We start from the raw sequence: 16,217 nt of genomic DNA, 5'->3' as shown, positions 1-16,217 counted from the left end.
TACTGAATTCCCACCTCCTGATTTCTACACTTCAAGTGTTGCACTAATTGTTCTATGCAAATAAACCAGATTATGGATTTTGGTGAATCACTCCTACCCTAATCCTTCCAAAATTGGAACAAATATTAGTCGTGTTTAAAGTCAAATATTACACTTTTTTACCAGCTTTTGGACAAGTAAAGATATGAGTGTTGTTCTTTAGATGATCTGATTGTGTGAGAAAAAAAGAAACTCAATATTCCTGCTAGAATTACATTTATATTGGCTAAAATGAGCAGACGGTGCGTCTGAAAAGTTAGAAGAAATAGTCTATTTAGCCCGCTGTGTGAATCACACCAGTTTCACAGCCGAGTGAACAACACTTGTTAATTGTGCGTTGTTGGCACATTTTATAAATTTTTGTGAACCCCACAAATCTGGAAATTTCACTTAATACTTATGCAACTTTGTAAATCCCACTTGAAATTCCGCTGTTGTATGAAATACATAACATTACTGTATTACGTCTACCTTTGGTTTTAAAACTAGACTTTCAGAAGCAAATAAGGGCCTGCAAACAATATTTTAGTGATAAATTAATTAATCTTTAACTCTGTAGTGTTACTAACGAGAGTGAATCTGTCAGAATCAAGCGAAATGCTTCACTTGCTAAACTTTAGGCAAAATACTCTTCATACAGTTTTGGAAAAGGGATTTAAAACAAAATTCCTAAAATATTTCGTTAGATTCTTCAAAAATCACAAAACTTGTGGAAAAAAGGATAAGTGTTGAGTTTGTTCCAAATTTGGGCAAATGGAGCAAGTCCATTTTGTGACCAGAAGGATCTGTCCTCCTCACAACACGTACAGCATACACCATAGTAATGCGAGTTTGAAAGGTTTTCATGACTTGCCACAATGCATTATATTGTTTTGTTTTATGTACTGACAATAAAACCTGCATACATGTGCATATGACCTTGTCGGTGGGCGTATAAATCATTTTATAATATGATTACATGTGTTATGTTACACTATAAATAACAACATGGTCTATGTTAAGCCCCAGTATATTTACATATGGCGGTGGGGGGGGGGGGGGGGGAGTAGAGTGTGCTGAAGTAACACTCGCTGATTACAAGTGCCACTTTTACCTTCAGTTTCACAAAAATTCACGCTGTATAACAAGGCAGAAGGTCACCTTTCTAATCAGGTGAGACTTGTATAAATATAAATACTTAACAACCCTCAGGCCAAATTACTTTCTGAATGTCCTTAATTTATCTGGGATTTTTCCTCTGCGTGCTTTATTTATGAGGGTCATGCCATCACACACTAGCACTTTGCTTAACAGGGGAGACTGACCTTTGTTTAATTAAATTGCCCTCAATTGTCTCTAGTAAATGCTACAGTGTAAAGCCTATAAGAGCCTGTAACTAGCTTTCAAAGCTACTGAAATTGATTATGTAGCCAGTTCTTTGTAAGATTGACTGCATGTCTTTTTTTTTTCTTTTTTTTTTTCATATTTTGTTTCATGAAGTACATAAGGAAGCTGTAGCTTGCTATGTACTTCATGAATCTGGGCTTAAGTTATTGCAGACTGTTGGTACATTTAGTATTTTGACATTCTCACATTTTTCAACATTTCAGGTTCAAAATTTACCTTTTTGCTGCAAGTAAATTTTGATAAAATAATTCTTGTTCTGTACTTGATCAAAGTAAGTTTAATTTTACATTTAAAATTTACTGCAGAATTTATTGCAAAGGAAAAACTTTCCAATTGAAGAACACTGCAGAGATTAAGTGTAAAACCAGACTTTCATAGTCCAAATGTATGTGCAGATGGTCATGGGTTTGCCTCCAATCATAATGCCGGCCACAGTCGTATTCACCAATCAGATAAATGAATACATTTGTATCCATTTCCATTTTACAATTACTAGGAACTATGAAGTTCATTTTAATCAGTCAACTCAACGTGGATAGCGGGAAAAGGACTGAACACATCCTGTGTAATTCCATGTGGAGAAACTTGTGGTCACACATGGTCTGTATACACAGTGCAGCAGCTGTCAAAACGATTAGTATTGAAAATTAGCACTACAACAGGCATGATAGGTTTTTTCTTCCTCCAAGGTACAGTGGTACTTGTTAGGCGTGGCTGATATATCTGTACAACAAAGACCTGAAATTGGAACCCTGCAAAGCTTTTTAAAATGGTCATTGCTATATCTGGGTCAGTTGTAATGTTAGAATATGTTATGTAGGACATGCGTGTGTATATTCCAGGCTTTGTATTGCCAGTGTTAGCACTGCTGATAAAATGACTCAAGCAGCACAGGAGCTGAGCTACTTCTACAGTGAATATAGACATTTACACAAATCTGCAAGTCCCGACATGTTCTATAGTGGAAGAGAAAGTCAGCAATAGCTTCAAAACTTGCAGAGCCAATAAAGCCTATACTTTTCCAGAGATTTCAGGTGACCGGCATGTGTAAATAATCCATCAGTAACACGCGACAAGTTCAGAAACCTGTTCACATCACCCTGGCCCGGAGGTTTTTTTTACATCAGATCCAAACCATGAAAAGTTAATGTTAAAAGAACATGCTGGTATGGTGCATGTTGTTTTTGTTTAATTTATATGTTAACTATTAAATTTTGAAACATCAGTATACAACTATTATAATTCTTCAACTTTTTAGCATGTGTGCAAGGTGTGTAGTCAGACATATTCTGAAGGCATTGTTCTGTGTTTACTGATAAAATAATACTTTTTGTAAAGCCCTGAAACTGGTCACTCCAACCAATGTAGTTTTGTCTCCAAAATCAAATTAAAAATGTGCATAACTTGCACTGAAAGTTGCCCTTTATGCGAAATGGGGTCGTGGAATTATCGTAATCAGTTTATATAAAACTAGTTGTTTATCAACACTATATTTCACCTAAAGTTTAGCATTTTTCAAGGGACAAATTTTGCTCAATTGTGATGGATTGATGCCCCTTGTACTCTTATAGTACTACTGAATAGGTTTTTGTGAGGTATAGGGCCACTGAATAGGTTTTTGTGATGTATAGGGCCACTGAATAGGTTTTTGTAATGTATAGGGCCACTGAATAGGTTTTTGTGATGTTTGATCTCTATAGGGCCACTGAATACTTGTTTGTGATGTTTGATTTATTTCTTATCAGAAAAACTTAAGTACTGGCATCAAAAAAGTATAATTTTGTAAGACCTATTTATGCTCTGAAAGTGTATTTTATACACCAAACTTAAGGTGAAGTATAGTGTCTATGTTTTGGGATTATGTGTGGCCGTGGATGCAGTTTATGTGTGGTTACATTTTGACATGCTACCAGCAGTTTCATTGAAAAAAAAGGTCATGTACTTCAGGCTTTCTGGAAAAGTACAAAAACTAGTTTTCAGCGAGATATTAGTCATACAGTCACTTCTATTTAAAGTACACCAGGGTTTCTCATGTATGTCTCTTACTATAGGCTTTAAGATATATTTGTTTATTTGGTTGTTGCTAAATCCCCATACACCAGATTTGTTCACTTGTGCCGTGACTGCCAGAAATACCAGAAATAACCACCAACCTGAGGCAGCTTATTGGTCTGTTTTGTGGAATATATGCTCACGTGATCACCTGTAAACTTCATGTCGGACCACCCAAGGAAGCGCTTTCAACCACTTCTGGCCACCAAGGCCCAAAGAAGAATTCATTCCGAGGAATCCTAAAAATGTCCAATCTGAGATAGGTTTTTAGTATACCTTTTGCACCTTCCAATGCTTAATAATTGCAGATACCTACCTCTTGACCTCGTATTGTGCTGATAAGTAATGAGTGTGATGTGGAATTTAAATTATCCTTCTACATGTAGGAGTGATAAACAACAATGTCATAGAAAGTTGAAAAAACAGAAGCTTCATACATAGTTGTGGTCAAATCTACTTTATGTCTATGGCAATACATATATGTGGCCTGGGGCCATATGCTAATGAGGTTACACCCCCTGCTTTGATAAGTCTAGGTGAAGGCATAGTAATGAATTTGTGACGTTCACGTGAAATATAAGAAGATCTAAGGGGTCGCCAAGATGTGTGATAAGGTCAGGTGTAGAATAAACCATTTGGAAGGATTGTCCCCTTCACTAGGGAAGGGACTGTTGTTTTCATACATTGTTCAGCCATTCACAATAATACAAGTCATAGTGGGGTGATCAAAATGACTAGGGATAGAGCAGTTAAGTGGGCTGCAATTCGGACCTCAGGTGTCAATGTGGAAGGATGGGTTTTTGATGGAAAGCTGGGTACAAATTTTTTGTGTCCTCTGTGTGGTTATTATGCAATGCCTACTAACAGGGGGACGGGTGGGAAGTACATGTAGATCTATGATACCTGCACAGGTGGGCATTTGTGTAAGGATAGTGCAGACAGCTCTGTGGTTGTAGTGAGGTACATGAAGGGTGCGTCCAATGCTCAGGTGCTCTCGCACAATTTCCTATTGAGACATCTAAAATGACGAGTTTCCATCATTTTGCATGGGGATTCTGGCGAGTTTGGAAGATCTTATGTGATTGAATTTTCCATAAGATTCTGTCTTCTGCCTTTGTTCCTTTTATAATCTGTCATTAAATTTCAGTGTTTTTTGAAGGACTGATTTAATAAATTCTTTTTTAAGTTGCTTTGCATAAAAGCTTCGGCAACTTGTTGCCTTTGTATTGATGTCAAAATTGTTTTAAAGTGTGAAATTTTAGACAACGTGTCATTACACAAGTGTATTATTATTAGATACTAACAGATAAATCTTTAGTGGGGGATTATCAGTGTATATCAAAGTGCAAAATTTTTTTTAAAAAAATCACTGACAGGATTCAAGCTGATTTAAAAAGATGCTCTAAGGCTTCAAATGTTGGAAAAAATAGTGTGAATATTTATATTTGTCAGACTGCAGGTTTTCTCCAAATTCATTCTTTCATGTACCAAAATAACAGTAGAGCACATGGGGACCTCCTTTATTGTGGATGTCGCCTGCAGTCTGGACAATGCAGCCAGTTAATGAACAGGTAGGCTGGGAGTTGAGAAAGACCCAGGGACTTGCATGTACCTGGTGGAAAAGGTGTTGGGCAAGGTTATGTCAGTATCTCTTTAACCCGGCTGCTAAGACGGCTTGTATATCTTATACAGTATGTATAGCATGTGGCCTTATTGTGCTTTTGACTGTCTTATGAATTTTAATGTGCACAAACATTGATAGAGGGGAGTGAAACCTGAAACAACAAAGTGCTAAAAATAGATTATGTTGTCTTTTCCTATATGACGTGAATATCTGATAGAGGAGATGCCCACTCTAAAAATAGCATTATGACCCCCCCTCCAGTATTGGTGCATAATTTAGATGCCCATTTGTCTGGTTCAGTGAGCCTGGACACTCTCAATCAATACATTCTTCCATATGGTCCCAGGTCTGCCTCTCCACTTCAGCACTTACCTGCAGGTTATGGGCAGGGCAAGGCAACACACAGGGGTGCACACCTTCACTTACCTCCTACACATAGATGTATGTAGGCATATTGCTGTTACTATGCATGTAAGGCCTTCGCTAGGGTGCGGTCGCTGTGAGTTCAAGTCCAACTCATGCTGGCTTCCTATTTGGCCGTACGAGGGAAGGTCTGGGTTTCCTGTGGGCTCTGCCCGGTTTCCTCCCACCATAATGGTGGCCATCGTCGTATAGCTGAAATATTCTTGAGTACGGCATAAAATACGAATCAGATAAAAGAAATAAATAAATCTTGTCTAGGGCACCACACTACCCAGAGGTGCACGCCTCGACTTACTCTCTATACGTGTGTAGGCACATTGGTAATGTCTTAGATAGAGTGTACATATTGACTTTCCCCTATTTAGGCGCATTGGAGTACTTGTGCACATAGGGTTTATATATCCCTAAAGCTTTGGCAGGAGAACACCCAGGGTACACTCACACACAGCCAACAAGTGACAACTGCTGCAACCACTTGCATATAACCAAATAATACTCCACTATAAATACAGTGTAGCCTTGCCATATGATGACGAAGGAATCCTTAGAGTGCATGTAAAGCGCCCCGCCCTAGCCATTATACTGATACAGGTCAAGCAGTCATTGCACTATCCCCTTCATGCTGAACTCCAGGGGAGGAAGTTACAACTTCTTAGGTCTTAGGCGTGACTCGACCCAGGATTAACTGTGGATCTACAGTTCCTGAAGAAGACGCTGTACCAACTCTGCTATCGGGGCCGGTCCAACAGTAGGAAATGAAGCAAATGATGTCACGTTATTTAGGTATATATCTTGGTGAAAAATCTTCTTTGATGGCTCGGGCGGGGCGGCTTACTTGCCTTCAGTAAGTCGTCTCAGTGAAACAGCACTAGATAAAAGAGCGGTGGAAATCCGTCCTGCGACGAGGGGGCACATTACATACATACGACGTTAAACCCCAAGCACTCACTCACTCACTCGTTTGCAGTTTTAGCTGTTCTCACATGAAAGTACACCTCAGCTTTTGGGGGGGGGGGACAAGATTTGGGTTGTGTTATATCTGATTGTGCAATATCGAGGCGTCTTATAGCGAGGCGTCTTATAGCGAGGCTACACTGTATATATAACTAGTAATAGCATCAACTGATATACATGTGAACCATTGCTATGTTTAATGATGTCACAAAAATTAGGGGTCAAGACAATAGAGGAATTAAGGTTCTGTTGATTTAAAGTTATTTTTTTCATGTTTTTTTTTTATGTGGGAAGGTGTAATGTGGCTGCAGCCAGAATGCATCACCTGACTTGGCACCTGTGCCCCGGATTACCTTTTGGTGGCGCTTGTCAGCATTGATCTGTTACATTGTTGAATGACTTTCAGGTGTCAGAATCATGTTGCCAGTGTGTGTGTTTTACAGGAGTTTGGGTACATCCTGCTGTATTGGATGCTTCAGGTTGTGTGGGGGCTGCGAAGTACACGTAGGCCTGTGGTGGAACAACCCATAAAGCTGCTTTTGTCTCTGATGGAGCAGCCATCAAAAAAAAATGGATAGGGATGTAATATTGCATTGGCCAATCAGTCACGGCTAAAAATAAAGCCAAATAATGTTTGGTGCATCATATTCTTGTCAACATTTGGCAAAAATAGCGTGGTTTTAAGGAAAAATCAATTTTTATGAATTTCACTGGATGGAATCAAGAGCTGCACAGTGGCTGAGAACAGATGTTCTTGCTAACTGGAGGTGACCTGTTACAAGCATGAACCTCCTCACAAGCATGAACCTCCTCACAAGCATGAACCTTCTCACAAGCATGAACCTCCTCACAAGCATGAACCTCCTCACAAGCATGAACCTTCTCACAAGCATGAACCTCCTCACAAGCATGAACCTTCTCACATATACATCTTCAAGCTATATGATCATTATATTCTGTACTTTTTTTTTAAAAATCTCCGTACATCTTTTAACATACACATACAATCTGCCTTATTAATGGAATATTACACAAATACCTATGAGTCAACATTTTCAAATATCATTGAGCAGCTTTTATTGCATTTTATGAGGCTTTTTAATTTGATTTTGGAGACAGAACTACTTTGTTTGGGCTGGCCAATTTCAGGACTTAACAACCTACTGTTGTAAATCTACTCAAAACATGCGCTCTACTGATATGCTGTGCTCAATTTTAATGATCAGGCTCATACTTCTAATACATAAAGTTTAGCATTTTTCAGTCTTGCTTGATTATGATTGGATCATCCACCTTGTAGGGTCATACACAAACTTTACAGGAAACACTCAACTGTTTGCGTCAGAAGTATCATTTTGAGGTTTCCATGTGCTTCTGAAAATGCACTTTTACATACTAAAATTTAGGTGAAATACAGTGATATATTCAGAGAGTGTGCATGTGGAGGTACTCTATGTGTGCCATACATATGTTGACAGACCACATGGTTGTGTCTACATGTATACCCATGGAGAAGTCTGCACTGTCCAACCCTGTACATGTCATTTGGGTGGCAGACTGGAGCTCCAGACTTCCCTTTGGACATTACCCTCCCATGTATTACAGTGCACCAGTTTAGCTATAGCTGCTAGATAGGTACTGCTGGAGCTAATTCTGTGCTCCAGCATGGCTATTTATAGAACAGCTGACCTAAGAATAGTGGGGAGGACCAGCCTGCAGCAGAGCAAGGCCAGAAGCGGGTGTAGTACATGTATGTGGTGTGATGTGGTGTGGTGTGGTGCATCACCTCCTGAGCTTGTCAGCCTGTCAGCTCTCTTGTACACTGCTGCACAAAGATACAGAGAGAGACACAGTGTAGCTTCACGCCGGCTGCCTATCCGCTCAGTACAGCAGCCGCATCCAGACCAGGCCCCTGACTGGCAACCACCAGAACATTCACTAGCCACCCGGCATTCGCCTTGTACTAGCGAACCAATAGCTAGACTGACTGGATCTCGGCAATAGATAGGAGAAAAATAATCAATGGAAGTGAACCTTCCATTCTGACTGCTTCACACAAAGAGCGCAGTGATGGTTTTATTGAATACGCAGAATGATAACCTGTTAATGCACAACCAGCCTTATACATGTACTAGGTTTTAGTCCCAGTTCACAGAGGCTGGCTGTTGTGTCTTGTCTGCTTTCTCATGATAATCCCCAGGTGGCAGAATCTCAGCCAAACTGCACAGGTCACATGCACCATAAATTACACCAAACTCTTTGACTTGCTAAGTACATGTATCTTTAAAGGATCTTCATACCAGCTGAGTGATTAAAAGATCCTGATAGCTTACCCATTGAGATCAGCATGTCAATAAAATTTTGACTTTTGCAACACATCAGTTTTGGTCATTTGCTTCCCCAATTTCTTCTTAGTTTTGCATTGAATCAACTACAGGCCTTTTAAAGTAACACATATCTCATTAATATTGCATTCTTGAATACTCCATATTGCAATCTGGAAAGCTCCTTATTGCAATCTTGAAAGCTCCATATTGCACCTTATTCTTGCACAACTTATGGAAAACAAAGATGATTGGAATCATAGAGGTAGAATACTACTGAAACAGTAACAGTGAACGCTGTATTTTAGACTTTCTGCCTCATGACCAGTGAGATTACATCTTGGACGCAGGCTGTGGCTGTGTGGTTAAGGCACTTGTCTTTCAGTAGGACATGTGAGGTGCAGGTTCAATCCTGGCCTTTGACAGAGATTTTGTAGTTTACTGCGAACTTGGGGCCTTGGTGACAATGAGTGGTGTACACATTCGAACGTTCATTGAACAACACAAGTCTTCCACTAGTATGGTGTGTGTATATATGTGAGTCACATTTGGGAAAGTTCATCATCAAGTTGCCAAAGATCGGTGGTTTCCTCCACCCATAAAATTGTCTGTTATATAAGTTAAAAATTCTCGGATAAATAAACAATTAGCATCTTGGATTTTAGCTAAATACTAGATTAGTGAACGGGCAGCGACATTCCAGTAGAAAGAGTATTAGATACTTGACAATATGAGGTGGTTTCTACTATCCCCAAGATCCAAGTCCCGAGATGTGACCTGGCAAATCATCTCAATTTCTGTTCAGATTCCCTAAATCAAAATGTAGCAGCTGCCAACCGTAAGTGTCCTCACACTAGTATATTATGTCTAAAATCACCAATTAATAAACCAGCCTTTGAAAAGTACAAAAGTATAAATTTTTAAGTTCAGCTTTTAATATGGCGTATCACCCCATAAATAACCATGAAAGACACACCTTTTCATATAGATATATATATGACCTACATATATATAAAGTTAAGCTATATATGAAGAAAAAAAAATACAAATGAGCAGTACATAGGCAGACCTGTGTGATTGGCATCACATCAATCCCACTAAAAACTTGTTTGTTACATGTCACTAAAGAATACGATCTTGTGTTACTTAAGTCCTAGGATTTCTTTTCTTTTTTCTGGTGGTGAAGTCTTTGCATTGCATGACAAATTCAGCATTCCATTTTTGGGGTCATCAATCAAAACCAGGTAGATGTATGTTACCTGTAAATACCGTTGACTCAGTCGGCCATTCTACATTGTTGAATTTTCTACCACCAGCAAAAAACGTGATTTTTTTTTTGTACATGATGGTGCCTTTAGAATCATTAATGGTATATTTGATTCATGTGCGTTATTTTATGGAAAGAAATAATGATCCTTGAACATTGCTTTTAAAGTGTTGTGTAGCTTTATACTTGCCTTACATGCTCATTTAAACATGTAACAACAAGTACACATATATGTAGCTATTCTACCTTTAATAGTACCAAGGTTTGTCATATGCTATATGGTGCTTGTGTTGTTCATGTATAGATGTCTGTCTTATGTAAAAAAAACTCCTGATATGAACTGATTGTTTTATGGGTAGACATGTACGTGTCTGGCATCTGTACAGTGCTCTTGTACCACGAGGGGTGGTCCTCTACATGGACAACCATACATGTGTATCTGTATGAAATTACTGTGAGGGATTGCTACATGTACACATCCCTGGTGTATCCTGATTGTTATTTACACATCCCTCATATATCTCACCAGGGATTGTTACATATATGTACACATCACCTTATGTATCTCACTAGTTATTGTTACATGTATGTACACATCTCTGATGTATCTCACTTGTGGCTGTTATGTACACATCCCTGATGTATCACACTAGGGATTGTTACATATATGATGTATCTCACTTGTGGTTGTTATGCACACATCCCTGATGTATCTCACTAGGGATTATCACGTGTGTACACATCTCTGATGTATCTCACTTGTGGTCGTTATGCACACATCCCTGATGTATCTCACAAGGGATTGTTACATGTGTTTACACATCCCTAATGCATCTCACTAGGGATTGTTACATGTGTGTAAACATCACCTGATGTATCTCACAAAGGATTGTCACATGTATGCACACATCCCTGATGTATCTCACTAAGGATTGTCATCCATACTGATACATGTCTGTCACCTACCATAAATTGTCTATAAATGCTGGGATTTAGCACTGGGTTTTGGTATATTTGTTTCTTTAGGACACTTTGTCCTTCACATTTTAAGTGAGTGCGCTTGTCATAGCCTTGTTTCCGATGTACACAGGTTTTGGCATGTACATGTACAATCAGGTTTGAGTCCTGTTATTGAAGTGTGTTTCCCTGTCGTAGTGTGTTGGGTCATGTACATGTATACACTGATGTTGATAGGTTTCCTATTGAGTGAGTCCGCAGCGCAGCACATACATGTGCCCATTTGAATGGGTTTGCAGCACATACATGCGCCCATTTGAATGGGTCTGCAGCACATACGTGTGCCCATTTGAATGTGTCTGCACCACTTACATGCGCCCATTTGAATGGGTCCGCAGCACATACGTGTGCCCATTTGAATGTGTCTGCAGCATAACATGTGCCCATTTGAACGGGTCCGCAGCACATACATGTGCCCTTTTACATGTACATACATGTATCTGTAAAAAAATCAAGACGCCAATGTTCTGATAGTTACTAGCTACACCAATGTTCTGATAGTTACTAGCTACACCAGTGGTCTAACAGTTACTAACCACACCAGTGTTCTGATAGTTACTGGCCACAACAATGTTTTGATAGTTACTAGCCACACCAGTGTTTTGATCGTTACTAGCCACACCAATGTTCTGATAGTTACTGGCCACACCAGTGTTCTGTTAGTTACTAGCTACACCAGTGTTCTGATAGTTACTAGCCACACCAGTGTTCTGATAGTTACTAGCCACACCAATGTTCTGATAGTTACTGGCCACACCAGTGTTCTGATAGTTACTAGCCACACCAATGTTCTGATAGTTACTAGCCACACCAGTGTTCTGATAGTTATTAGCTACACCAGTGTTCTGATAGTTACTAGCTACAACAACATCAAATAATAGCCATGCACAGATACAAGTGTATCTAGATATCAACTGCAGGTTAATGGATTATAGATTTTTGGATTAGGTTAGTGCAAATTTTTTGTTCCCATGTAGCTTTACAGAAGGGAAAAAATTTGGTGTGTCTACTGGACCCATCAACAGTAAGTTGATTGCGTCCTTGAGGATTTTATTGTGTGAAGGACGCAGGACACGTTCTTAGCAACATCACTGCATGTACCATACAGTTTGAGTTATGCGAGATTTCTTGTCATAGCCAGTTTGAGGTTTGATAGTAGTTTCCCTTATGTGATGGTGGTTTGTTTTTTGGTTAGTTTTTTTTTTTTTTAGGGATAACACAAGATGTAAAACTGTTTTATGTGGACAGAACTTACTGTCAACATATTTGATTCTATGTGGACAGAACTTACTGTTAGCATATTAGATTCTATGTGGACAGAACTTACTGTTAACATATTAGATTCTATGTGGACAGAACTTACTGTCAACATATTAGATTCTGTGTGGACAGAACTTACTGTCAATATATTAGATTCTATGTGGACAGAACTTACTGTCAACAAATTAGATTCTATGTGGACAGAACTTACTGTCAACAGATTAGATTCTATGTGGACAGAACTTACTGTCAACATATTAGGTTTTATGTGGACAGAACTTACTGTCAACAGATTAGATTCTATGTGGACAGAACTTACTGTCAACAAGATTAGATTCTATGTGGACAGAACTTACTGTTAATATATTAGATTCTATGTGGACAGAACTTGCTGTCAACATATTAGGTTTTATGTGGACAGAACTTGCTGTCAACATATTAGAGATAGTTTAATTATCATACATGAAGTGGTTATTTTTCTGTGACGTTGATTGGGCCATATCTTAAAAACTAGCTAGAGGAGACTCCTGATTCTTACAAGTTACATTGAGTATGTGAGCCTTCTATAGTAAGTTCATAAACAAGTTGGGAGGTACCAGCCTCAATAGCACAGTTGGTAGAGCGTCCGCTTCAGGAGCAGAGGTTCAATTCTGGGTCAAGTCACACCTAAGACCTTTAAGAGGAAGTTGTAACTTGCTCGCTTGGCGTTCATCATGAAGGGGATAGTGCAACGACTGGTTGACCCGTATCGGTATAATGGCTCAGGCAGGGCGGCTTGCTTGCCTTCGGTGAGGCGTCTCACTGAAGCAGCACTAGATAAAAGAGCGGTGGACGCCCGCCCTGCAACAAGGAGGCACATTACATCCACTCTAAGGATTCCTTCATCGTCATATGACTGAAAAATTGTTAAGTACAATGTTAAACCCCAAGCACTCACTCACTAAACAAGTTGGATTCATGTGTAAGTTTTGCATATGTATTGGATTCCCTGATTCTCTTCAGTTGCCACTTTCTGGTGATGACTTAATTTTTATATAATTTTGTTTGCCTGTTCATTTTGGGTAACCTTAGAAGAGTTTGTAAAATAGCTTCCTCCCTGCCTATTTTGTAAACAGCCTCGTCTCTGCCTATTTTGCATGTTTAACAATTTTTTTGTATTTTGATTGATGCATGTTTGCTTCATGAAAACCAGCCTGATATCTGTGTTTATGCTTTGCATGTATAATCTGTGCATAAGTTTGGCATATTTAGCGATTCTTTTTCATTCGGAGTTATCATTGTTCCATGCAGTAACTGCTTAATAGTTTTGTCTTTTGATTTTGAGGACTAATGTTTATTTATATTCATTTTGTGGCCCCTCATATCAACACAAATTTTGCGTTTTTAATATGGGATGTAAATTCTTTGAAAATATCTTATTACACCTTCTTTTTATTACCCCTTCCTGAAAAGGGAGAAGGCATATAGCAATTATAGGTCAGTTTCTTTTTTGTGTGTTTCCTGTACATTTATCTTGAAACCATCCAGAGGAGAAGGATAAAACTCACAGGTCACATGGCCTTGTGGTTAGTTCATGTTTTTGGTCTGTCAGATTGATTTCCAAAGGTGTCCTAAAGGATCCGTGGGTCAGCTCTGTGTATAGCTCTGTGTACAGGTAGATTTTCTGTAACTTGATGATATGATCACACAAGTATCTCAAGCACTTATCAAAGGAGAATCATGAAAGTGACAGGTTGACTTCACAGTGTCAGTCACTTGTTGCTGGTGTGTAACTTTTAGCCTGTCAAGCATGTACAATTTAATGCAACTCATCTTCTTGATCTTGTCTCTCAAAAACATCATTTGTAATGAGGGAGAGATGCACATGCACTTTGTCATGATGGTCTGACTTCCACTTTTGTTTTTGCGTGTGTTTGCAGGAGTTCTACGAGCACACGGAGATTCTGTGGAGAGATCAAGGGGTCCAGTCCTGTCATGAGAGATCCAATGAATATCAGCTCATTGACTGTGCACAGTAGTAAGTCTACCTTTCTCCTACTCTACACTTTTCACTTTGACCATTTAGTATTTTGCCAGTAAGACAACTCTGACACTTGTGATTTAATAAATGGAAACTGAAAATGAAAAAGTTTTATTTTTGTAAATGTTTGCCTTAAATCCATGAGCTTGTTTCAGCAAACCTGTGCATATCATTTGTTTATTTATTTGATTGGAGTTTTACACTGTACTCAAGAATATTTCGCTATGTTTCATGAAAAATGCCTTGCAGATTCTATTTCTTTTACATGTGTACTAAGGGGTGATTTTTGCCATCTGTAAACTTGCTTCACGACGTCCATGTTCATTATACAGCATGAATATTAATAGGTCACACCTTACTTTTTAACCAATGAAAACTCCCGTGTGTTCTGTCTAGTTTGTGGATTGCAGATAGTGAGATTACTGCATAATGATAATGGATGGTGACATTAGTAGTATGTATCACAAAGCTAGTGGCCTGTGTGAGAAGTACTGTACATGTGGAACTTTGCTGTCTTGTTAACATGTTGGTAGGCCAATGTACAAGTACATGTATCATTGTTCATATTTTCGGAGCTGGTAAAATTAGACATTTTGATAACCTTTTCAGGTTGCTGAATCTTCCCCCCACCCACCACCCCTCCCAAAAGAAAACCCAAATATATATTCCCCATATTGCCTGATAAAGTCAGCTTATTCATAATAATTCGTCATATTCATTGACACTGACTGTGCAAAGTAATTTTGACACTGTCAATTGGTATATAAGGCGTAAAGGTTTCTAAAAGGGATAGAGAATCAATTCTGATTGGATGTTGTGAGATATAGGCAAGTCCAGGCTGTGTCTTTTCTAAGCTTAATTTTAGGTATGGTACATTTATCCAAGTGTGACCAAGGCTGCAGGGTTTAACCCAGTCATCCCTGTCTCCACTGTCAACCAATCAGTGATGATTCTGTATTCCTTTATTATCAGAAAATATTTTAGGCAAATTTGAGTACTAAGAGGGCTCTCAAATTAAAAAGCTTGATTGGCCTTGATCGTATAGAAAAATTGTTTCCTGGTACAGATAAGGACTTTAAAGATTAAATATTTACAGATAAAGATTTATGCTGTTTATCTGATATGCATACCTTGTTAACACATCTTGGTGTGAACACAGAAATCACTATAAGCAATGATGTCACAAAACAGAAAAAACTGAGAATTGGTATTATTCTGTGTTACTATTTTGTGGTCCTATCATGTATGAGTTCAGTTCTGGCTATGGCCATTTTTCTACTAGCAGTGTTATTTGTGCTCAGCGACCTTTGTCAAGCCGAAGAGAAATCAAATTTTCTCTTCCAGGAATTAAAACCGGCCTTGTTGATTTGGCTCTGGTGCTTCTATAAATGGCATTGAACTCCTAATTAGGCTATGATCTTTTCCTGGAATCGGTGACAAGAGGCCGCAGGCCTTGAGACCATGAATGGGAGCCTTGGCCCAAAGTCTGCCACAACTCCGTCAAGGATGTGGCCAGGAGTCTGAGGCCCTGGGATGATGAGAATTTTGATGGTAGGAGTTTGGTCTCTTAACTTATCCCTTGGTGGGTTCAGGAATGACATGGCTAGTATAGACAATGGTCAGGATGTGAGACTGTTCGGTTGAAGAAGCCAGAAGACATGTCCAGTTCTAGCAGCTACCAGCTCAGCCAGCAGTTGCCTGGGCCTGGCTCTCCCTCCCTTCATTATGTCAGAATCCTCCCAGCTTCTGGGCTAATTTTAGCATAGTCTACTGACCTACTTTTGGGGGAGAACAGAAAATTATTGATTTGGTTTTGTTGTACATGTACATGGAGCAAGTGTGTATTGACAT

At 39.0% G+C, this 16,217-nt stretch overlaps 1 protein-coding gene across 1 annotated transcript in view; it reads left to right on the top strand.

The window, feature by feature from the left end:
- Positions 1-16,217, top strand: part of LOC135475944 (guanine nucleotide-binding protein G(s) subunit alpha) — a 69,438-nt gene that overhangs the window by 26,466 nt on the left and 26,755 nt on the right. Inside the window, exon 5 of the mRNA XM_064755915.1 lies at positions 14,266-14,363. Coding sequence (XP_064611985.1) covers positions 14,266-14,363 — 98 coding nt within the window. The remainder of the gene's footprint in view (positions 1-14,265; positions 14,364-16,217) is intronic.

Source organism: Liolophura sinensis, chromosome 9 (genome assembly GCF_032854445.1).
Source record: "Liolophura sinensis isolate JHLJ2023 chromosome 9, CUHK_Ljap_v2, whole genome shotgun sequence".
In the NCBI taxonomy this organism is placed as follows: Eukaryota; Metazoa; Mollusca; class Polyplacophora; order Chitonida; family Chitonidae; genus Liolophura; species Liolophura sinensis.
Note: the sequence above shows the minus strand (reverse complement) of the source record. Positions and strands in the feature narration are given on the sequence as shown.